Genomic DNA, 24,715 nt, shown 5'->3' on the forward strand with positions numbered 1-24,715 from the left:
TCATAAAAAAAGCTTATGCAAAATTCTCGTCTAGAAACATATACTCTTGGATAAAGGCATTTTGCTCCTTCAAAATCAAATTTAAAAAAATGCCCCAGAAGAAGAATCACGATGACTGACCCAGTAAAAATTTATTTAAATGTGACAAACCACTGAAAATTCCCATTCCCAGATATGTTCTTTAGCATCTCGGAACACTGAATGGCACTGAATCGTCTCTCGCATAATACAAAACATTCTTCAAACTGATGCTGAGCAATATTAGACGATAATCAGACACTTGGACTTCCAGTACTTCTTAAAAAAAAAAAGTCCTGTACACTCAAGACGTTAAAATTGGATTATTTAGTAAGTAATAAAAGAAAGGGCACCCTTGATATTTACTGAATAGTCCATTCCAGAGTCAACTGTTACACGTTTTGCTTCGTAAGGAATTCTGGACTCTTGGTTATTTAGTTTGAAATTTCACCCAACCGCTAACATTTGCCCGTTATGTAATGCGCCACTTAGGCGCTATGAAGCTTACTGGAAATCGCCTGCGCTGTAAACAACAAATGGGGAGAAGTACCGCGCCGAACAAGATGGCTATTGAAGTTAATTCAACACGGGATGAACGGCTTCGTACCGCCGCCATTGCTATAGGCAGAAAAAGCAATCGATGACGCAATCGTTTAAACTTCTCATTCTGTTCGCTGATTGGCCCGGCTGAAATTCTACCGGAAGAATCTTGGTCTATTTGAGGAAGCCTGCACGAAGCTTTGAAGTGAATAGCCAGACTATATGTTCCGAGTTAATCGCTCTCATTTCTGTCAATATAATCCAGAAAATTGTTAAAACGGACAATCGGGAGTTTGAAAAAATGACGAGCGATTTATAAGACATTACCAATGCATTAGACGCCGTCACAATAAGTGAAAATAAGTTAGAGAACATGTTGAGGTGGTCTGAATGTCAGACAGAAGCGAGTCTGCCGAGTCCCACAGGGACACACCTACGGGAGCCGTGAAGGCCGCAGAAATACCGCACATCATCAAACAATCGCATACAGTAATGATGGCAACCAGCATCTGACTCATTGTTTCTGTAAACCCGGTCAGGTGTGGGTGACAATTAAAAGAAAATGTTCAAATCCAACAGGAATAAACAACGAAGGCACTTCATGTTTTCCAAGACAGCAAAGGTTGAAACGGCCACAACTTAAATACATGTACCCAAATCTTTACATCTTTAAAACAAACAAAAATACAAGGTTGTAAAAGCAACACTTTTTTTTGACTCCCAAGATACTCGCAGCAGCAAAGGCGACATTTTTAGATGTCTTTTAAACACAAAAACATATTTACCTTAAAACAAAAAATTCTAGAAGTTTGTACCATTATAAAATACAGGTGCAATTTGAGCCTCCTATAATACAACTTGCTGGAAAAAGTTTCATAATTTAACAGTACATTTGTCTGAGTCAATGCGAAGGCAGGATCTGATGCAGGAGTGCTGTGTGTCTGACTTCAATGCCCCCAGTGGAAGAAAATTCAACTTCTTGATTTAGTTTGGCTGCAGTATCTTCCCACATTCAGAAGAATGCTGCTCTCAGCAGTCCAGACTGTTGCGTCCACCCAGATTGCTTCCTGGCCTCTCTTCCTATGAGGGCAGAAGGCGTGGAGGACGACTTTCATGGAGGACAAGACGGTCTTCCTCTTTTACACTCGCTCTGGGTTGCTGTCTCTGGTAAGTCTGCGTCTGGGGAACAGTTTCCGCTTCAGCAGAATGAGCTGCAGGAGGAAGGAAGAAGGGTGAAAAAATGTAAACTCTGCATGATTACAAACAGCAAAATAATTAATGTGTGGACAGCACTTCTTTTCTGCAGCTCTGGAAAAAAAAAGAAAAAGAAAAGAAAAGCAAGTTTCTTTGATTAATGTAACTACTTCATAAAAATGGCTAACATGTCACTTTTTCTTTAATTATCACTAGTTTGGTCATACTTGATGCATCTTTTAAAAACAAATCAAACTGTTTAAAAGAAATTTCAAGATTTTTAAAACTATTAAACAGAATGAAACATGTTTCACACGAACATTTAAGACTTTTTTTGTTCAAATACGAACTTTATTATTAGTAAAAGTGAATATTTATGCAGTCACTTGTAGAACAGAATAAACAGAAATTCAAAGTAGACAAAAAGTTCCAAATTATAATTTTATGTTAAATACTCATATTTTATTGTCATTATTTGGTAGAAATCAGTTTCTTTTCCAAAATCTCTCTCTCTTTACTGCTGTTTTTATTTTAATTATGTAGAGCATTTTGAAATGCATTGCTGCTGAAATGTGCTATACAAATAAAATTTGATTGATTGCATAATTTCATTAAAGGCTTTTTTTTGCATTTTCTATGTAAAAAAAAAAAATCCAAATTATGTTCATCATTATTGATTTGTAAAAGCAATAAAAAGGGTAAAACATTCAAGGGGTTGAGTACTTTTTATACTCAGTGTGTTTCTACAGCAGGTGGGCATTAAATATGTTATCTGAAAAAGCAACGGACAGGAAGGAAGGAATACAGAACCCAAGAAACAAAAAAGGAATGGACACATGGAAAGGAGGTAGGAAGGATAGAAGAAAAGAAGGTAGAACCCAAAAAATAAAGGATGGAAGGATGTAATGTAATACTAGAATTGCAAAGAAAAGGAAAAACAGAAGGAGGCAATGAAGAACAATGTGTAAAGGCGCGAGTGTGTAAAGAAAGGACACAACCAACGTTAAGAATTAGCCGTGTTTCCATTACAAATGTGCACGAAATTTGTCACTATTCCGCAAATATCGAAAAAACACTATTTTGCAATTGCTGTGTTTCTGTTAAATAAGAATTGTGATTAAAATCACACGTGAATAAGTTTGTTCACAGGATAAGGCATTAAAAACATGCCACGTAATCATCCTCCAACCACTTCCTGTTGTCTTCTTTGTGTTTCTGCCAGTAGTAACATCTAGTTGATGATCACATGACACGTGTGATGTGAAAAAAGTGCAAAACATATACATTTTGGTTCAGGTACAAAAATGTGTTGTTTTTTTTTAATTGCCGTGTTTCCATAAAGACTGTACAATTTTACGGTCAACGGAAAAGCAGTTAGTGACAAGGAAAGTGAAAGAGTGGGACATCATGAAGGAAAGAAGAACGTTTAGATAATGTTTAGATAAAATTAGGACATTTGAATATTTTTACAAATCTGAAAAATAACCAAACCAACTTGGAAACTTTTGTACAAACGCTGTAAAAACCTCGTTAGGTCCAGGGAAGCAGAGTAAAACGACGACTCTTTTGATCTTTCTTAAGTCTATCTCAAGAAAATCACCTGCTGTCTAAATGATTGACACATTCCTCAATGGGAGCTCTGGTCCCAGTGAGGTGATAGGAGAGATTCTCCTGAGGTCAATTGCTAACCTTCCCTTGAGTGAGCTGAGAAGAAACTAAAAACCTTCTGATCAGGACAGAAGTGATGCCTGGGTAGAAAACGGTTCATCTAAATTTCCTTAATCAGGTTTCCTTCCCTAAATTTGAAAAGCGTGTCGAGGAAACGGCTTTATTGTCGCGTTCAAGAAACAGAATCAACCATCTTGGCAACAAAGCAGCCTAAAATAAATCCCAGTGCAGTCTGATCCAGATCTACAAAGGCGGTCGGGTTTCGCCTTTCATACAGGATGTCTGGGGGTCTTTCGTTTCTGTTAAGTCGGGTTCTGGCCCAGATGATCATTCCGACTTGACATATGAGCTCAGAGTTGAAATTTCTATTGAAGGCCTGAATCATAACACAAGCATGAATCATGGAAATAAGGATGTGTGGGAGCAAATGTCATCTATTTCTATTTAAATGTGAGGAGGTCCAAGGTGGGCACCAACCTGCTCGGCGAAGAAGGACATAATGGTGAAGACGACAAGAGTCACGAGGACGCAGTGGGTCCAGAACTTCAGCTTGTCCCGGTAAACCCGCCTGGAAAACAACGGTGTTAAGTCGTTAAAGCTTTTTGTTTGTTCCTGGATTAAACACAAACACCTCACTGAATAAACAGAGACAGAGAAGATGCATCTGTAACTTCAAAAAGGTTCACAGGGTCTTTGGAAGAGAAGCAGACCCACAGCATGCCGGATCCTCTACCATACTGGACAGCAGGAGTGAGATGTGATCTTTTACATCAGATCCACCAGGAAGGTTTCTTGTCAGGAAACTTTCAGACTCAATTTTCTAAAGTTCTTAGGACCAGACATTTATTCTGGAATATAAAATGTTAAAATCTGGAAGAAAGTTGGAAAAATAAAAAAAGGAAGTTTGAAAAAACAAGAAACTTGAAAGAAGGAAAATGTTGGAAAGAATAAAAAGAAAAAGTTTGAAAGAAAAACAAGACATCTACCTGATTTGAACACTATGTTTTGTTGTCCTTCCCCTTTTAAAAGTTGACTAAGAGAAACAGGCCTCTGTGCTGCATCATATTTATAACAAATGGAACCAAGAAGTCATGATTTACAAGCTAAATGTTTCCAGGGTCTTCAATTCTAACTTTAACTTCTGCTAAGTTCTGCAGTGGAAATTAAGCAGCTGCAGCAACAAATGGTTACACTAGAGTGATTTTTTTCCCACATATTTAAAAGCCAATATTTGTGGCGGTTGCTTCAGCTACCCATCTAAAGCTGCTCGGTCTAAATAAAGTCTCTATTCAGAGCTGCAGGCTCTGCCAACAGGAGCAGGGATCCCTGACAAGAAGCCTTAATGCCCCAGAGAGAGATTCCCACGCGTCCAACATGGCAACCCTTGGTCAAAGTGATGACAGCCGTAAATTCTTCACTCAATATTCAGCTCATATACAGTAAGGACGCTAATGATTCATAAATCAACTCTTTTAGAGACAAAAGCCACAAGATACAGCACTTGGCAACCACAAGTGCAACAAACACACTTGGATTACTTGCATCTACTTCGGTGATCCAATATTTTTCCAACACTGAATGCACATTTTTACCAGTGACCGTTTTCACAAAGCTTTTTTAAAGTACCTATTACACATTTTTACTTCGCTAATTTTCCAGTACCAATTACACATTTTTGCAGGCCCATTTTTCCAGTGTCGATTGCACATTTTTCCCAGAGCAATAAATCTCCCACTTAAAGGGAAAAGTTTAATTTTTTGTGCAACTAGCAGCAGAAATTTCATTTTTATTGAAAAGAAAGCAAGAGAACATATTTTTTTTAGATTAAAAAAGCCTGATAAATTATTAGCTACACATTTGTTTTGTGCAAACACTTCCCAGTTGTTCCCAGTTTGATAACTAACCAGTCCTGGAGCTCTTCCATATGCAGGAACCTGTTGCGGTATTCTCTGGGAAGCTCGAACTGGGACGGCAGTGGGAACATGGACTCGTAGAAATCTCTCAGCACGGCCTTCACAGTGGGAGCGTCCTTGTGGCTGTGGTCGATGTTATCATTCAGACAGATGAACTTCCTGTTGGTGACAAATGGAGGTCACATTGACCGGCTTTCCACACATTCCAGACTTTTCTAAACTCACATTTTTAGATTTGTTTCTTGCATTTTTTTTGCTACATATTCTGAGCATCTGAGTGTATGAAAATTCTCGACAATGACCTAACCTACAAGCCCCATATAAGGTATGGACTTTCCTGGACTTTAAAGCACATTTTTCATTTTTTTAGCATGTGTAGCACATAAGCATGAATTTTACTATTTTTGCTGCTTAATAAGCATTTGAGCAACTTGTCGATCCAATGCAATGAGTTACAAAAGCTGTACTGGATTTTAGCTACAAGCAAAACAGATGTATTTTTACTCAGATTATACTAAATATAGATGACCTACATTTATATTTGTAAAATATTTTGAAAACCATATTGGATTTTCCTCCTGCTTCCTACTTATACGTAACCAGAGTTTCTCCAGGTTTCACGAACTCAAATTTAAGACTTATTTAGACCTTTATAAGACCAGTATGAATGAAATTCAACACTTATACCACAACTGTGAGATTTCTAGGATCTGCTTGTGGCTCTTGGCAGCAGATTTGTTCTCACACTGCACAGTTCAGCTTACTGGTGACAAATTTGCACTTACCCCTGATGGAAGCAAAAAAAGCTAGCTACCTAGGTAGCTAGCAAGGTATATTAACAGCTGGTTAGCGGTAGCCTCAAGTGCCTCGACTCGGAACGCAATGAAGATATTGCAACTGACTCAAACCTTTACCAGAAAAGTCCCATAAGAGAAAGAAATCTACATAAAAGACACAGCATTAAATAATCCTGCATGTGATTAATATTTTTAAAGACAATTTAGATATTTTATGATAAATTTAAGAGTTTTTAAGGCTTTATTTTAAGACTTTTTAAGGATGTGTGGAGACCTGTTGATGTTGAATTAAACACATAAAATCAATTGCTGTGGAAACTCCTTCTCACCTGGGATTCTTCCTGATGTCGTCCAACTGGCCAACCACATGGGACACGTTGGTCCGCACCATCTTGAAAGCGATCTCTTCCTCTCCCATTGTCTCAAACCTGTCAAAGAAGCCGCTCCATCTCAGCATTTAAAGAAATAAACATTTAAGGAAGCGATGAATATAGAATCTGTGACCTACTTGTATTTGTTCTGGTCTTTGAAAGCTTTATGAATTTTCTCTGTGATGGGTTTGCAGTGAAGGACCAGGCCTTTAGTGACGGGAGGCTGGAAATAAAATAATTAGGTATTGCAATAAAATTTAAACAAAAATGTCAAATTCATTAATTGCTCACCATGTTGGGATCATAATAGGCTTCCTGCGTGGGGCTCACCAGGTGCAGATGGGTCAGGTTAGTGGGGAGGGTTTTAGAGCAGTTTATCAGCATTTGCTCTAAACCCGTCAGATCCTACATTTAACATTTAGAGTAAAAACATCAAAACCCGACAAGGCTTCTCCAGGAAAACAAGCATCAGATCGTCAGACTGACCTGGAGGCTGAGGGGAAGCTCGTGGATCCTGGTGGCAAGAGTTCGGATCTCTCTGTCCGACAGAACGCCGGAGTGGTCGGTGTCGACCTCGTCAAACACGTCTGAGACGTTCAGCTGCTGCTGGGCGCTCATCAGGAAGTAAAAATAGGAGAAGGCGAACTGCATGTCCTCAGAGTGACGAACGCGGTGCGCTGAGGTTTTGTCGAACTCTTCGGGAAATCTGAAAAAAGCAGGTCAGCTCGATTAAAGAAGTCGTCCTTTCAGAAACAAACAGTTATAGGAAAAGTGAAGCTATTGCTAAAACCCTCAATGCCATTATTTTAACTACGGATGGACAAAAATAGTACCGCTTATTGTTTATCGTGTTGAGTTTCACACCATGGTAAGAATTTTGATTTATTGTTGTCATAATACATTCCAATTAATGTTCTTTTTTAAAACTGTCCTTATTGTCAGGATTTTTAGTTTTACTATTTTTGTCACTGTTCAATGAAAGAATCAATAAATATCAGTAAATTTGAAAATATGATTAGATGCAGTTACAATTTGCAGTTTAATTATATAAATCACATTTCATTATATGATTTATGTCCTAAAGAAACAAACAGGAATGTTTTTCAAGAGCAGCATTTGTGTTTGTGGGGCTGTTATTGCTGTGACACACATTCACAACCATACAGTTACCCAAGAAATAAGCAGTAAATTGTCCCTTACGTGTCCTGGAGCTCCTGCATGACGAGACGGTCAATCATGTGCGGCATGTGAGCGGGGACTTTGCGCGACGTGAAGCCGAACTGGCCGTTGAGCAGCTTGTTGACGTAGCGCAGCGAGTCGGCGAAGGTGTCCTGCAGCTTTCGCTCGGTCGCTCCACTGTCCGTCCTGTACGATAACTCGCTCAGAAGACGCTCCTCCTCCTGGGAAAGTTGACATACTTTGGAATTAAATTGTTTTCTTCAGAGTAAAATCCTAAAAATGTTTAGGACAGGGGTGCAAGCAATTACAATTAGTTGTTGGTTAATAGTTTATTATATTAAAATTTGTTCCAATAGGTTAATCAAAGATGTTCATTTAGACCTTCTTTTAGTAACGTAGTTTGGCCACCATCCAGCAGAGGGCATTGGTCAATTCTAACTTTAACTTCTGCTAAGTTCTGCAGTGGAAATTAAGCAGCTGCAGCAACAAATGGTTACACTAGACTGATTGTAAGAAAAACAACTGATTGTTTTTCTTACAATCAGTTGTAAGAAAAACAAACATGGCAGACCCATACCAGAATGGGAAAGAGAAAAGGTTCAAACAAAATCTGGTGTGGGATGTAAAAAACACTTTATAATGTTCTGTTGTGTCCAAACGCGTATTAGGACCATTGTTGATTTTTAAAAAAAGAAGTACATTTCTGCCAAAACACTGAAAAATGTTGAGATTAATCTCAAAGGTCAGACTCAGAAATTTCCATATTTTTTTCTAGAATATTTCTTAGATTACTTGGAAAATTTCTTGATTTCTTGATTGCTTACCTCAAGCAAGGCCTGGAAGTATTTCCTCCTCTCCCACGGCAGAAAGCCTCGATCTGAGGAGACGAAGTGCTGGAGCTTCCTCCCGACTGCAGGCGGCTCCCCTCGAATTTCCTCACTCTTTTGGGAAACGTTGCTGTGAAGTTTCGACATTTTGGGCCTCTCAATTACAGGATTCAAAGGAAAACGTTCAGGACTTAAAAGACTTTTTATTTTACTATCGATGTGGACCGGCATGAGAGGAGGGGTAGGTTTAGACTCCTTTGGGATTTTCTGATGAGAGTTTTGATTATTCTTCATCTGATTGTCTTCCTCCAGGCCTTTGGAGGCCTTATCCTGGACTCTGCCTGGCTGAACGCTGGTGTCAGTCAGACTGCGATACGGCTTTAGAAGCTCAGCCTTGGTGAGGTTGTATCCCTTCACCGTAATGTCACCATTTAAAAGTTTCTCCTCCAACGTTTCCAGCTCGTTCCTCACAACAAGTGGTAAAACCGAGACATTTACCAAAGGAACCTGTATCAGAGCCTGAGATTCAGCAGGATGGTTCTTCTGGATCTTCGGCCCTCGTTTTTCCTCGGGAATATCCGAGAATGGGAAAACTGGCTCAGCTGTCGGGGTGAGCTTAGACTCCTCTCCTGCCTCTTTGCTCCCGCCCCGAGTGGCGTTAGTCTGAGGAATCTCCCGCGTGTCGACTGCGACGCTGAAGATCATGGTGAACAGAGTGTCACCCTCTGTCTGGAAGGTGACGTTGTACTGGACCTGGGTGGCGTTTTGCCCCGGGTACAGCAGCAGGTGAATGCTCTTCCACTTGTTGGCGACGGATGTGTGTCGGACCACGGGGTTGTCCTTGACGTGGGCCTCGGAGACTCGGCGAGCCAGCTTGTCGAAGCTGAAATACGGCCTGGTCTCGCCCAGAGGGAGAGTGTAGAGGCTCTGGTTTCTGAGCAGAGTCACACGGTGCAGCTCGCCAAAGTGCTCTGAAAAGACCAACATCGTTTCATTGTTTTGCTTAAAGGGAGAAGTGATCACAAACAAAACAAGTTCAATTCAAAAATACTTTATTGATCCCAAAGGGAAATTAAATGTTGTTGTAACTCATTAATTCAGAGAGTTATTGTAAATGGTGATGGCTGTGGGCAGGAACGATCTCCTGTAGCCGTCTACATTACAGCGAATTTGAGGAAGCTTCTAACTAAAAAGGATGGTTGGGGTTTTCCATCATCATCTCTAGATGTTCCACACACAAAAAAAAGTCTTCATAAAGGAAAAAATTTGATAATTAAATAATTGTTTGCAATTTGTAGTCTATAATGGTTCAATAAAATAAGTTGATAAGTTAAATAGAGAACGCATAACAGAGCCAAAAATGTAGCGTAGCTAAGCTATTTAGCTACGCTACATAGCTAAATAGCTATGTTTTAGCTATGTAGCGCTAAAGCTATTTAGATATTATTTAGGATAATTGTGTGACTAGAAAGGCCAATTAATAATTTTCACCTGCTAAACAGATCCGTGTGATTTGATTGGTTAAATAAATAGTTATTCGTGTTTTGGCCCTCCTGATGGGTGTCTCCATAAAACTACACTGAAACAATGAATTACCCTTACACTGAAACACAGTGTAGACTTAGCATTTCTAAACTAACGTTTAAAGCAAAATTACTTCTTTAGACCTTGGAAAATTGAGATTCTGAAACATTTTTGTGCATATTTACGTTTAAGTGTACAAAGTTAAGCATAGTGATGAATCACAGCACTAGCACTGATAAATTTTTTTAATCGATTGTAAACACACCTTGGCCGCAGTCGCCGACATCAAACCCACAGGAGAGAACGTTGCAGGCCTGATCGCAGAACTTGTCTGCCAGCCACGAGTTGGCGCAGCCTTGATTGCAGTACGACGTCCCTCCAATTCCTCCAAAACCGCCGATCTGCCACACCGGTCCACCTGCTCCTCCAGGCCCTCCACCACCGTTCCCTGCAGGAAAGCGGTTGTTTCCTGCTGTTCCTGTCAGAGACAATTAAACATAAGTTAAACATCAAACCAGCTTATTAACACATAAATAACAGAGAGCGCGTCCCCACCGAGACAGTCTCCTCCATCCCAGTCGCAGGCCGAGTTGTTGCAGGCCTTGTCACAATATCCGTCTTTAATCCAGGATCCTGGGCAGCCCTCGGCACAGTTAGGTACCGGCCAGGTGAGGTACACCTGATTGAAGGAGTGAAGTTGAGATTTGAGGTATTAAACCAAACATTTCTGTGTTTCTCCTGTTGCTCTCGACACCTTCTGTCCTTTGGAGTGGCTGTAGAAGTCGTCTGGCCAAACGTCTTTGCCAAACATCACATCGTCATTGAGGTAAATAAACTTCTGGGAGAGTCCTGGGATACGGTGGATGTGCGTCTCGATGGCAGGAGAGCTGAAAGTTGGAAGTTGGGAGCGGTTCAGGAAAATATCCTGAAATAAAGAATCATAAGGAAGCAAGTTATACGATATTTTTCATATAGAGGGTCGACAGTCTTTCAATAACAAGAAGGGTTACATTTTTCATAATATGCCGAATAAAAAAAAACTTAATTGAAATGTATTATTTTGTGTGAGCTCATCTGAGTTAAATACTAACTGAATAAACTTAGACTTGTTTGTACAACACAATAAAACAGGGACCTCTAAAGTTATTAAAGGGAAAAACAAAAGATGAAAAAGAGTAAATATGTGAAACATTTAATTCCCCATGAAGAAAAATATATTCATACAGAAGTTGTTACTCTTGAAGGGATGTTTACACTTTACTAGATTAAATATATTAACTCACAATAATCATGTTTGTTTTTATCACGTTAGTTTTCCTCCGTTATCCCCTTCGCTTTTCTGACATGTTATCTTCACCTTTGGTAAATCTGTAATTTTTAATTAAGAAGTTGACGCAGCTCTGTCATGCAGTTCGGCTGAATGACTGATATTAATATGAAATTTTACTTGTTGAATGTTTGTATTTCTAAACAGAACCGCATAAAGTGCATTTTGAATCCCACACCGGACTCCGTTTGGACCATTTTACTCTTTACCGTTGTGGTTTGGTCGCCATCTTTGTTACTGCATCAACGTCTCCGCTTGCTTAAAGATGAGCAGCGGCGCCCTCTGGCGGATGGCAGTCAACACGACAACACTAAAATTAGTTCTACTGGAACTAGTTCCTTGCTCCAGTAGAACTAATTTTTATCTAATAATAACCCATTAATAAACATTTAATTATAAGTATTTTCTTCCTTGGACAATTTTCACACACATTAAATCATAATCCATCATAATTTTCTTTATAAGAATCCCCTCTGTGTGGAAGTAGGAGCAGCTTGGTGTAGGAAGGGTCGAGGCTTGCCTGATGCGTCACCACGGTAACTCTGGGGTTATCCAGGTTGAGCCAGGAGGGAATCTGACCATTGGTTACGATGAAGATGTGCCGCACCCAGGGGGCGTGTTTCTCCACAGAGCGCAGCGAATAGCGCAGCTCCTCGTTGTCTTCGAATCGGCTTGCAGATACATCTTCATCCTGCTTAGACTGAGGGGCAAATGCATTTATGATTGATGAAAAGCTCTACGGATCTCACAGACAACTGATCTCCAGATCCAGGCGTACCTGGGAGATAGCTGTGAGATCCCAGAACAAGTAGGCAGGGCTGATGCTCAACTCTTTCCCATCCAGAGTCAGGTTCTTTTTGGCCTGCTGACTCAGATCGGTGAAATCCTGCTGGGTTTTCAGCTGAAGCAGGGCGATGCTGGCCTCTGAATACAGCTCAAACTGTAGTAAACAGAAATAAAACCAGAAAAACATCAATACAGCAGCGCATCAAACGAAGATGACAGCCCAAAAGTTAACTGGATATATGAGCTTTTCAGGATAAAAAAAAAAGCAGCCTTTAATTTCATTTTAATCTTTAAATACTTGTTTCCGATTCGAACATTCGCTCACGGTTTGCCTCGACTTGTCGCTTTTCCTCAGCTCTTCCTGAGGTGAAAAGGATTTAGTGGAAGGGTTACAACAAGCCGTGGGTCACGGGACTCTATAGTTCTAACAAAAGGCAAACTGAGCCAAGGTGTGTCAAGAGAGGCACGCGTCAATGAAAAAGTGTTGAGTTGACGCATGCAAAGACATGTTAGTGCTGTCACATTTGTAAAATGTATAACAAGAACTGGAGTTACAGACTGTTGCCACTGTGGCTGCATGATTTTTAAAAAAAATACAGAAAAAGAAAAAAAAAAACTCTGTTCTTTATTTAGCCTGTATGTAACTGCATCTTCTGCAGGGGTGGAGAGATGCAAGTTACTGATCAGAGCAGAAAACGAGGACAGGAAGCGTCAGGAACTGAAATCGTTTTATCTGCAAATACACTTGAATCTGACAAATACTGATAATCCCTCCAAGATAAACCATTAAAATCGTGCAAGCAGTGATTTAATGCAATCACTTTTGACGAGATTATCTACAGATAAAAAAAAAAGAATGATAAGAAACAAAACTGTTTTTTTTTCTGTCCAATTTTAGAAGTTGTGCAGGATTTGCAGCTCTCTAGCAACGCAACATACAAACCAGTTAATACATACTTTAATTTCCTTTAATTTATACCCTAAAATCTAAGCTAAGAGTCTTCAAAATTCTCCCCAGATGCAAACAATTTTGATAAATCCATGAATTAGAATGTTATTTAAACCTAATTTATTTCAGGAACGTTATCACAAAATGGAGCACATTACATTTATTTTAGTTAACTGTGATGATTTTCACATACAGCTAATGAAAACATGACATTTAAAATTAGAACATGACAGAAGATGAATAAAAAAATATGCTTAAAAACAGGAATGTGGGCTTAATGTTTTTGCCACATCCAGATAACTGTGGAAGAATTTTTCTCATTAAAACAACTTTTTCCTTGTAATTTTAAGACAAATATATTCTTGTAATTAAACTAAAAATTTTGTAACCTGGTCTTAATACTCCGTTGTACAACTCGCAGAAGGGATTACTTAATTAAAAGTCACCTTTTGAAATTATTTTCTGTCATTTGTAGTTTCTTAAAAAAAAATAAAGGCAAGAAAAAGAGTAATTAAAATCAGAAATTGGAAATATTTTGAGCCATATCACCCAGTTATAAGTGACTAACTCTGGAGAATACAAATGTGTGTCAACACAACGCCAAATTGGAAAGATGAGAGAAGCTACTGTTGCTCCCCATTAATGGGAAAATTAAAAACAACATTTCAAACCATTTCTAGTCAAATATCTTACAAAGAGAACGATTATTGATTGGAAAACATTTAAAACAGCTGCCAGACTCAACAGGATGTTAATTGTTTAGATTCAGGATAATGCAATCAGGAAAAGTTTGGTTTGTTTAGAACACGAGTCAAACTGAAGGCCCGTGGGCCAAATCCGGCCCGCCAAAGCTTTTTATGTGTCCCTCTAGAATCTAGAGTCTAGATTCTAGACTAAACACTAAGTGAGTTTAAATATTATTTTATTAAATCAAATCACTGCAGTTTTTATGGGTTTACTGCCAAATCGTATCAATCAGTCCCTCCAGTTTCTTCAGAATTATCGTGAAAATTCACACAAAATCAACAAATCACAACCTTTTTGCGCCAATACATAATAGGGAGTTTATAGCTGATTTCTCACAAAAACTGGTAAAAACTGTTTACTTGTACTAAACAGCTGTCTCAGCCTTACTTGATGTCAGATTACAGCCCATCATCTATATAAAAAGTTGCATTTACCATCATAAATAAGCACAACTATTTCCAATTTAGTACCATAAAAGCTTAGATTTTTATTGCAAAAATATCACAAAAAGTATTATGAAATCCTGGAGGGACTGAAAAGATGTTTCAACAGTTTGTTAACAGGTTTTATCAATACATTCTGGCACAACCGGCCCTTTAAGATCCTTCTTGATCTTGATTTGGCCTAAAACGAAAATGAGTTTGACACCCTTGGTTCAGAAGAACCGACAGAAGAAAACTTATTCTTTCCAAATATATATATATATATATATAAATAGTAGAACAAGAGGTTATGATTTGGATTTGTTTTGTAACCACAGGAGCTGGGATTTAAAATACCCAGTGAGATAAACATGTAAGCTCATCAGGCTCGTACACAAACATGGGGGCAGGACTCATCAGGCGGGTGATCGGGCTTGTAGTCCAACTTCCATCAGCGTATCACTCAGCTATAAATACAGAGCTGCCCTCAGCGCTGAAACGCACCGGCCGCACTATGCAGATCATCCCCGTTTCAAAGAAGCGGCCCAGCGACACCAGGAAACACCCTGAAACCCAAACCGTGCATTGTGTGGAGGCTTGTGCAGCCGGAGGCCGCGCCAGACAGGAACGGCCAGCCAACGCAGAGCAGAGCGTCGTCCGTCGTCTGGTCTGGACTTCGCACGCCACGATAAATCATCAAATGAGGACCCAGAAAAGGCGAGGAACGGGGAGACAGAGCTGGTTCTCCAGGTTCACAAACATACTGGCGACCTTTCAGCATGCAGACTGGCATGGGGCCACAACAAACAGTTGTTCTAATGTTAGCCCTCCACACACACACAGATACAGTTACAGCCGGAATATCGCCGGATATTATCACACAACCTGGACCAGTTCATGGAACGTTGGGACAACTGGTTTGTGGGATGATAATATGTGGGTTAAATGGTGCATCAGCCACTAAAACAGCTGTGTATCGGCTGATTCTCCAGCTGTTTGCTGGTCAGAGACCAAAATGTAAGATTTTAAACATAAATAATTAAGTCCAATCTAATTTAACGGGTATACTCTTTATTGTACAGTTTACCGAGGATGGTTTATATAAAAAAACATTCAAAGGAGAATAGCTAAAATCTCACAACTCCCAATAAAGATGCTTATAACTGCCTATGTTAATAATTCAAACACCAAAAATACTTTAATATGCATCAATATCAATAGCCAACATCTACATCTTCCTTATCTATGCTCCTGGGGTTACAGCCAATCAGAGCCAAGGTAAATAAATGGAGCTCCTGGATTGGCTGCTTCGCAAATGCCAGCCAATTCAATTTAATTTCAACAGAACAAAAGTGTCTTCTATTCAGCTCAAGATACATATATAAAATTAAACAGTGTGGAAAAAAAATATAGAAAATAAGCTGGATAATTTACTTCCAGTTTGTGTCACCATTGAGTGGATCATTGCCTTTTTATCCTCCCAGATGTAAAAATGTACTTTACTACACAAAACCAACCAAACTTTAGGTGTATACTGACAGAATTCAAAGAAAATGTTTACTTTAATTAAAGTCAAATGTACATTTTATATAAAATTACTACTATGATAAGTGTTCAATTAAAAAAAATATGACTATTTTGGATAAATTACTCAATTAAATTAACCTAAACACAGCAGACGTTTGCTCAACCAATCCTTAATGAACCGAAATACCAACTAGGTAATGCTAGGTGTACACGGATTCGCTAAGCCTGTTGTATAACATTTATTTGTATTCTCATCATAAACTAAGCCAGTTAAGAAAGATGTTATTGAAACTCATCAGCCATGTGAGAGCATCATCAGAGCCGCCCTGTTCAAGGCTGCAGCGGCAGGTTCGCTCCGCGCCACGCTTGTTTTCTTTGACTATGCCGCATCACTCCACACTCGTTAGTGGCACTTCTGCGTCCCAAAATACTCAAACTGCGAGACGCCGAGCCAAACAAAGAGCTTTCATCCTCACATCAAAGTAATAGTTAAAAATAGAGGGAATATTTTTAGCTGTGTTTTAAGCCTCATCAAGTGAGTGCTGATGCTACTGAAGAGGCATAAACTGTTAAATTTATAGTACACAACATGTTGCTGTTAGAAATTTAACGGTAGAATTTATGTACATAAAAAATATTCTTTCAGTGTTTTATGCATGAAAAAATATGTTTTTCATTCTCTAGGTCGCATAACAAATGCAGTTTAGAAGTCAAAGCTCTTTCTGCACTTTGATCAGAAGTGCAACGTTGCCCCCTGCTGGGCTAAATATGTATAACAACTTATCCAGCTACTTCCCAAAATTTTATTCTTTTCTATTTTTACAGATTTTGGGAATAGAAATGTTCTAGTTTTGGTTAACGTAATTCTCCCCAAGAGATAACACATCCAGCATGTCAGAACTAAATTCTTCTTCAGAGACCTTCGTCCATTTCTGGGTCGCTCCTACCTGCTTGATCTTGCCGGTTATGGCCGCAGGCAGTTTGACTCGCAGCTGCTCCGTATCCTTGATCGATGCCGGGAAGCCGCTCAGGTAGGCCAGAGACTGCATGTGGATGAGACCCGGAGCCTCTTTATCCGTCGTCTGAAGGACAAACAGAATAAAAACGTTAGAGATATGTTCTTAGTTTCTTTCAGCAGATATAACTCTCAGTTTGTGCCCATTTGGTTCTGCAGCGCTCTATTGAAGGGCCACCACATTTTAATCAGGTCAAGATCTGTACTTTGACTGAGCCTCTTCTTTTCTGTTGTATCATTAGCTGCGTATCTATTTCATAATTGAAATTACGAAAATAAATGTGCTTAAAGGAAACACACACGCACGCACACAAACACACACACACACACACACACACAAGCTTTCGCACTAGAATAAGGTTGTTTTACAGCTGTATCAAAATGAGTGTAAACACTTTTTTCACACCACACGAAAGAAAAGGACAGGTAGTAAAGTTAAGTTTAAAGAATTTTAACAGGTAAAGAAACTCACAAGATAGCATCTGGAAACAGAAAATTTGTGGACTTCCCTGGAAAGATCCTTATAGGCTTTATCAGCTGAAAAAGACAAAAGGGCACAAAAACAACAGTGTTTAAACTCCACTTTTCAGATTACACAATAGGTCTGAAAAGTGTTAGGAATGCAAGTTATCGATTAATGAGTTAAATGTAAAGTTCATTGACCTTATCAATCGTCTAACAATCCAGTAATAAATGGTCATTTTCTTAAAAACCGGATTTTTCTCTATTATCAAGACTGTTTATATTTCAAAACAGAACATTTTACATCCCACGGATGTAAAAATCTGTGGGATCACAATCAGATGTAAAATCCCACATTTTACATCTGAACCTGTTTGAACCGTTTCTCTTTCCCATTCACGAGTGCACCATCCGCCATCTTTAATTGCGTCATTCAGCGGCGCCCTGTGCTACATGGCGGCCAGACTGCAACACTACAACAAGGTCTAACGGACGTTATTGTTTAATTGAATGTAACTAATTTTAACCTAATAAATCATTAATCAAAAATTATTTAGAAGTTGATTAATTGTTTGCATCCCTAACATTTTCTGCTAAATTTAAACCTTTTCAGCTCCCAAAAGCAACTTTTTTTTTCTTTTTTTTTTTACCATCAGCCTGCGAATGAAAGACAACAACGGAGACGCTGACGGGCAGGTGGAAAGGTTTCTTCATGATCAGCAGCTCTTTGGCAGCAGAGAAGGAGGCAGAGACCGCTGGCAGCTCTTTGAGGGTGAGGTTGGCCGGCAGGGCGGGATCCAGCGCCAGCATGGGCGCCACGACGCAGTGGGACAGCAGGCATTCAGGCTTATCACTGGCAAAACATGAAAAAGGGAATAAATAAAACACATCTGCACATCCAGGGAGAGACCCTCTTCCTTTGTGTTGCGCTTGCGCCGTTCTATGTGTGAAGAAAGTGAGGTTCACACGTTCAGCCGACATGAAAGGTTGCATGAAGCAGCTCTGGTGTTTGTGGTTAAACTTTGACGAAGCAGAGGAGGAGGAAGACGAAGAGTTCAGACGACACAGGAACCACACAAGCCAAAGTCCAAACTTTGCAACAAATCAGTCCGCAGATTATTTATCACCTGGGTTTATAAGATGTCACTTAAAACATGTGCAATATATATTTTTTAGAAGGTTTGTTTTATTTATAAGTAAACAACAAACCACACCTTATCTTTTAGGAACCTTATCAGTTCAGACGTCTGAATTTTGTTTTCTTGTGGTTTAACCGACCCCGGCTTCCTGTTATAGGAACACTGCTGCTTTACTCTGAGAACAGCCTGCAACTCTGACAACCCGACCTCAAAGACATCGTCGTTATTTTTGGCTAAAACAGTTTGAGCCCAACTGGATAAATGTGACAAACTGCAGCAACTGCTTAATACAAATCTTTACATTCAGACAAAAATGACTGAAAATTGCATGAAAGTGCAAACCACAACGCAACAAAGATAACACACACATTTTGTTCTGATACAATCAGAGTCCTCAGTTTGTTTAACTGGGATTTTACATGACAGACCAATAAATATCTATGCAAAATGGAGAAGTGGGAGGAAAATAATTTATGATTTTCAGATTTTTGGAGAAGTAAAAGTCTGGAAAAGTGTTGCATGTACCTTGGGTTCTTTGGGGTTAAGGGTCACAGAGAAAATATAATCTTTGCCTATTCTTCTTTTCAAAGCAGCTCAAGCTCATTAAGAGCAGAAAGATTGTGAAAAGTTCTTACGGAGTAAAAAAAGGAAATGTTTTTGATAATGGCTGCTACAATAAATGGTCATTCTAGGAGTTTTTCTCTTAAGTTATTATGTAAAAATCTGTTTTTATTATCTAAACAGGCTTTTAAAAGTAACTAGCTTCAAACTATGGTATCTAAATATATTAATTTTCAAAATTTATATGAAAGGCTCATCTCATTCTACAAAATAATACAGATAATGCAGAATAATACTCTTTAAATTTAAGTTCTTCAGGTATTAAAGTATTTTTATTAATGTATAAATAACACACTTCTACTTCAATCGTGAAAGCTCAAAGTTACACTGGATTTTCTTTAAGATTTAATTAGAATTTAATTTTAAATGTGAAGATCATACATCTTTTTACTTCTGATTTATAAATATGTTAGTATAAAGGAATCTTTACGAAATAAAAAGCATTTTATTCCTCTTTTATGCTGAAAATCATTTCCATAAACCAACATTAACATAAAATACCTGAAAATATAATTAAATTGAACATATTTAACATTTGTGAACTTAAAGACCAATAATTTCTTTTACTGCTAGTGTGTTGTTTTTAGTAAAACAACACATTCTTATGGTTGAAACATGACAAAATGTGAAAAAGACAGAGATGAACTCACCTATCGTTTGGCACTTCTGTGGTGTCATTCGCATTTTTTCCCAGTTGTTCCCTGTGTGCAAAAAAAAAAAAAAAGACAATAATCTACAAAATATGTGCACGACATTTAATTTGTGTTTACAAAGAACACATAAAATATCTACAGCCTAAAACAATCAAGATTACAAGAAATGCCTGAGAACTAATCTAATATTTTTATTGTTGTGGAAGCATTTGAACTGATTAGGAGAAGAAAAAAAAAGGTGCACGTTTCCATTTTCAGCATGAGTTCGAGCAAACGGGCTGCTCTCCAACAGTTGCGGTGAAGCGTCTGCTACCTCAGAGCTTTTTGTTCCTCCTCCAGCTGCTCTTTGACCGCCTTCAGTTCCTTCAGCAGAGCCACATCTGTGCCGTTCACCCATGTGTACACAACGTCAATAGGCATGGGCAGGCAGAGTCTGAAAGTTAAATAAAACATCATATCAGTGATGCAAGGCTGTGATCCTGTTCATCTCCCTAATGCGGATTTCTGTCAAGTCTGGAATCTAGTGTAGTGTTTGTTCAGACATTGCCTCGCCTTATCCTGTTTTTCCTGATACCCTCTCAAGGCAAAGCAAAGCTCAACTGTTTTTAACAAGATAAACCAAATCATTTAAAATTGACAATGTAAAGCAATTAGAGGCAGAAAATCTATAATTCATATGAAGCAATTATCTCAAAATCAGTGTTAACTCTTGGATCTTAGTTGCTCAGGTAAGAAATATGTAGCTTTGTTTAGCTTTTACTTTTTATTTATCCTCTGTCAGTACAAAATGTTGACCAGTTCCCTAAATAAAACATTAAATCAATACTCTATACTACTTTAAAGCAACAAGATCCTCCAAAATAAAACGCATTGAGACTGGTTAGATAAGACTTTCAGCTGCTTCCATTCACTAACACTATGTTCTACACAAAACTGTACAACTCTCTAATAAAAAGTTGTTTTATCTGTGTAAATCTCTATTGTTTGATTGTACTTTTGGGAGAAAAGAGGCAGGTATTATAGGATTTTCTTTTTGTTGATCTTATTAACTCTTCAAACTGGCGACTTTTCTTTCACTATTGTCATCCAGTATTGCCATCGTGTTATGAAATAATGCCACAGTTCAGGATTCTGGACATAAGCAATAAAGTTTTGCGTTATTCTTCTTTCTTTTGGACTTATTTTTATTTTTTTATGTTCATACATTTCATATAAGAACTTGTAAAAACAGTAATATATATATTTTTTTACGTCAGGGTGAGATGGAGCCAGATGATTTACAGTAATAGATGTAAAAATCTTACCTGCTTTGGAACGATTTCCCACCGACATTGTCTCTATAGGAGTCAAAAAGCACATGGTACTGGTCGCGACTCCACTCCATCACCACCTGAATGGGGAGAAAATGCAATTAACACATTTCTCCATCCCAAATATGACACAAAACCAAGACAACTACAACACTGCTTTGCATATATTCAAGTGACATGGTACGCTACTTTGGTACACACTACTTTGTGTTGGTCAGTCACATTAAATTAACAAGACAAAATGTGAACAAGTTCAAAGAGTATGACTACTTTTCCAATTTTTTGTATGTTTTACAAGGTTATTTGGGTGAACGAATTTTTCGATACACTCAAAAGACTGAAAATAACCCCTGAATACCGATGGACAACACCTACCTGCTCCTCAAGGAGCATATTTGCTTAAATTGGCGTTTCTTTTCACTGAAATTTGGTTGGAATTACTCTTTAGTCAGCAGCCAGAGAGGCCGGTTTGAGGCTAAGAGCTCCTTGGCTTAAAAAAGAAAGATTAAGAAAAGGCCATTACAAGCTTGACATGCGAAACCAAAGTAGGCTCACCTCTCCAAACTGAAAGGCGGAAACGATCATGAGGACGAGCCCCCCGAAGCAGAGGTAGAGACCGTATCGGTGGGACAGACAGGTGTAGGTCTGCCTCTGTAGCAGCTTCAGCACCGAGTTCACGACGACCATGACTCTCCTGGGTCGAGCATAGCGCTGCATTCATTCAAAAAAAGTCGAAACAACCGCCTGTTAAAGCGAAAGACAAAAGTAAGTAAACATCACAAGCGAGACGGATGCGTCAGCTGACCGCCCGATCGACTGCACATGACAACCGACGCATCTCGCTCTTCTTCGGCGGCGGTGACGCTGGAACCGAGGTGCTGCTTCTCCGGCAAAGGCTCTATGTTGCCCTCTGGTGGGGAGAAGTTTCCACTACAAATTCTGCTATTACTCTGCAGCATTAAATTAAATTAAATTAAATTAAATTAAATTAAATTAAATTAAATTAAATTAAATTAAATTAAATTAAATTAAATTTATTTTCATTTATCTGAACAGATATTTTGCTTTGCTTTGTAATTGCTCAAAGGGATAATTACGTATAATTATTGATGCACATTTTTTTAAATCAAGAAGATGATCAAATTACAGTTAATATTTTGTCGCACCAAAATGATCAACCTTGAATTTAATTGACTGAATAAAAAATTTCAAAAATGTCAATGTGTTTTGTTTTAGCTGATATATATATCTCTTATTTATTGGCAGGGCAAGTAGTCTAAATTTAGTTGTAAGCAAAATTAGGTGTTTGAAACTTAAGTTGTGGGACCCTTTGAAATTGCTTTATAAGATACCACCTTCTCAAAAAATATTTTTTAAATCTTTTTATTATTCAGAATTCCATATTTTAGGCTGTAATGATATTTGTTTATAAATATTAGACAAAATATTAAGGTAAAAAAATACAGACTCTGCTTCACTGCTTTGATTCTTCGTACACAAATAGTTTTAAATTTATATTTATTTTCAAATTGTATTATTGTAACATATTTTGGGAGGTTTTTAGGCATTGTTTGAAGGTTTTTGTCAGTTTATTTTATGTTTTTCATCTTCGTCATTCTTCCTCTTGTCTTGTATTGCTTTAATTAGCTAACTATTTTGTGTTCAGTTATCTGAAATTACATGTTGCTTCGGTATTTATAAAACTTTAAAATGTGTCTCAAAAACAGTGTCACGTGGGTTGAAACTGTTGGAAATATTATGTGTTATCATTCTTACATGTGCATAGATTATTGATCGTACCATAGCTGCCTTATATCACTAAGTGTTGGCCTTTCACTGTCTGTGTTAAATCTTTTGACTCCTGTGTTGAAGACTTTTGTCCCGCTCTCACAGAATGTCTCTGCTGCAAGATAACTGATTGTTCCCTCCACCCTTGAGAGAAAGGACTAGATGACCTGTGTGCAGAACCTGTAGTCAAAACTTGCCTTCTGTCTCTTCTCTTTATCTCCCCCATCTCTGAAAATAAAAGACAAGCTCTAACTGGAGGTTATCAGAGCATGAAAGCTTGGTAAGTTGTCTACGGTTCTTTTTATTACGTAGGCTCAGAAAATACCTATCCGAAGCCATCTCAGATAAAAGACAGCAGCCGAACGTAGAGGGGCGGTTCTGGGTTGAAACAACTGAAAAGCAGAAATGGCTTTTAACTTTATCAAACACATTCTAGCCTTATTTGTCACTTCAACTATTTGTCTTGTATTCTCTATAAATATTTAGCTCGTATTTTACGTACGCATCTTATTCGTTAAAACATCCTGTGAAACATGAGCAGCGCTGAAGTCACAGCAGTTTTAAAATGTACTAGAACCTAAAGTAAAACATGATATGAAGTCAGATCTTCAGGCCTTATAACTGTTTGCGTTAATGTGTATTAAACGACAAAATAGTTTTCTTAAGGCCACATTGGGGCAACAAAAGGCACAGGAAACACAACTGACTTGGTTGCCCAATGAGAGGAAATGTTGATCTTGCTCACAATGATCTTGCAGGATCTGCATGAGTAAGATGAAATTATGCACATGTGCAAAAGCAGAAGTGTAAATAATTGTCTTCTAATGTTATACTCCAGTGTTTGGAGTTATCTGCCTAAGGAAACAAATAGTGTTTAGTTTCAGGCTCCTGCTATCAAGCCTGAGTAAGGATGTGTTTATTTTTTAAAGAGTCGCCAAGTTGGGCAATCTTCAACGAGTTTGTGCAACAACAGAACCTCAGACCCAGTCCACTGGTGTGCGTCTTGTTATTTTTATACACATTTATATCTCGAGACACTTAAAACTCCTTTTTGAAATCCACCCAGTACTAAAGCTCTCAAGGGAAAATAAAACAACATAAATCAGAGCAGCTACTCCCAAACCTTTGATGAAAAGTTGCATCATCTCCAAAGTGCTGATTAATGATTAATTCCTGAAAATTCCTGAGCTGGTTTCTTACAGTTCAGACTTCTGTTTTCCGCCAGTTTGTGTTTCATTTCTTTAATTTGTGGATTTTCCACCGTTAAATCGCACTACTTTCAGTTTTCTGTTCTAAGACGTTGATATCTTATTTAGTTTCTGTTTAACGACACTTGTTGTTTTTGGGAAACATCCAAACCACATGTGAAGGAAATTTCTTTCTGGTTTTGTAATCCTCTCCTTTTATTTCATGTGATAGCTGCGTTTCCTGTCAGCTGTTCAAGTCTAGACTCCTGTGCTTGCCTGATCTTGTGCAGGTATTTGCTTCAAAAGGAGATAAATCACTAAGATACTTTATCTAAATGCCATAAGAAGGCAGAGGAGTGATTTGGATATTCCGCAGTATGTTCTTTGTCCAAAACTATGACGATCTAATAAACTTTTCGGGATTTTAAGTGGCAAAACTGAAGGGTTCCATTTGTACGGGGGTCCATTTGAGCCAAAAATATGTTTATGTCTCTTGTGACGTATTCATGTGAAAAACCAACACAAAGTAGTTTGCTACTGTGGACCATAAGGTAAATGATCATTTTTTTCTTATTTTCTGCTTTAAAAACAATTATAATACATAAATAAATAAAAATTTGTAATATATTGTTCTACATATGTGCCTCCCTCAGTGAATATTTTTGCTGAAATTCTGTCATTTGCGGTGTATTTGTACCAGCTTTGCACATCTAAAGGCTTCTTCTTTTTGCCCATTCTTCTTCAGATTAAA

General features: G+C 38.3%; 1 protein-coding gene across 1 annotated transcript; it reads right to left on the minus strand.

Annotated features, from left to right (window-relative positions):
• Positions 1 to 112: 112 nt before the first annotated feature.
• gnptab (N-acetylglucosamine-1-phosphate transferase subunits alpha and beta) lies at positions 113 to 21,855 on the minus strand. Its single transcript, XM_008400534.2, has 21 exons — positions 21,545 to 21,855; positions 20,984 to 21,069; positions 19,993 to 20,112; positions 19,677 to 19,727; positions 17,917 to 18,119; positions 17,277 to 17,341; positions 16,737 to 16,871; positions 12,137 to 12,298; positions 11,879 to 12,058; positions 10,786 to 10,956; positions 10,587 to 10,710; positions 10,297 to 10,509; positions 8,505 to 9,478; positions 7,702 to 7,901; positions 6,988 to 7,207; positions 6,793 to 6,906; positions 6,639 to 6,724; positions 6,460 to 6,558; positions 5,325 to 5,492; positions 3,898 to 3,988; positions 113 to 1,769 (listed from the first exon to the last, which is right to left on the minus strand). Exons 1-21 carry the CDS (start codon positions 21,704 to 21,706, stop codon positions 1,698 to 1,700), a joined length of 3,696 nt encoding a protein of 1,231 aa, XP_008398756.2. The 5' UTR covers positions 21,707 to 21,855; the 3' UTR covers positions 113 to 1,697.
• Between the last annotated feature and the right edge of the window lie 2,860 nt (positions 21,856 to 24,715).

This window comes from Poecilia reticulata, chromosome 23 (assembly GCF_904066995.2).
Source record: "Poecilia reticulata chromosome 23, P_reticulata-male-v2, whole genome shotgun sequence".
NCBI lineage: Eukaryota > Metazoa > Chordata > Actinopteri > Cyprinodontiformes > Poeciliidae > Poecilia > Poecilia reticulata.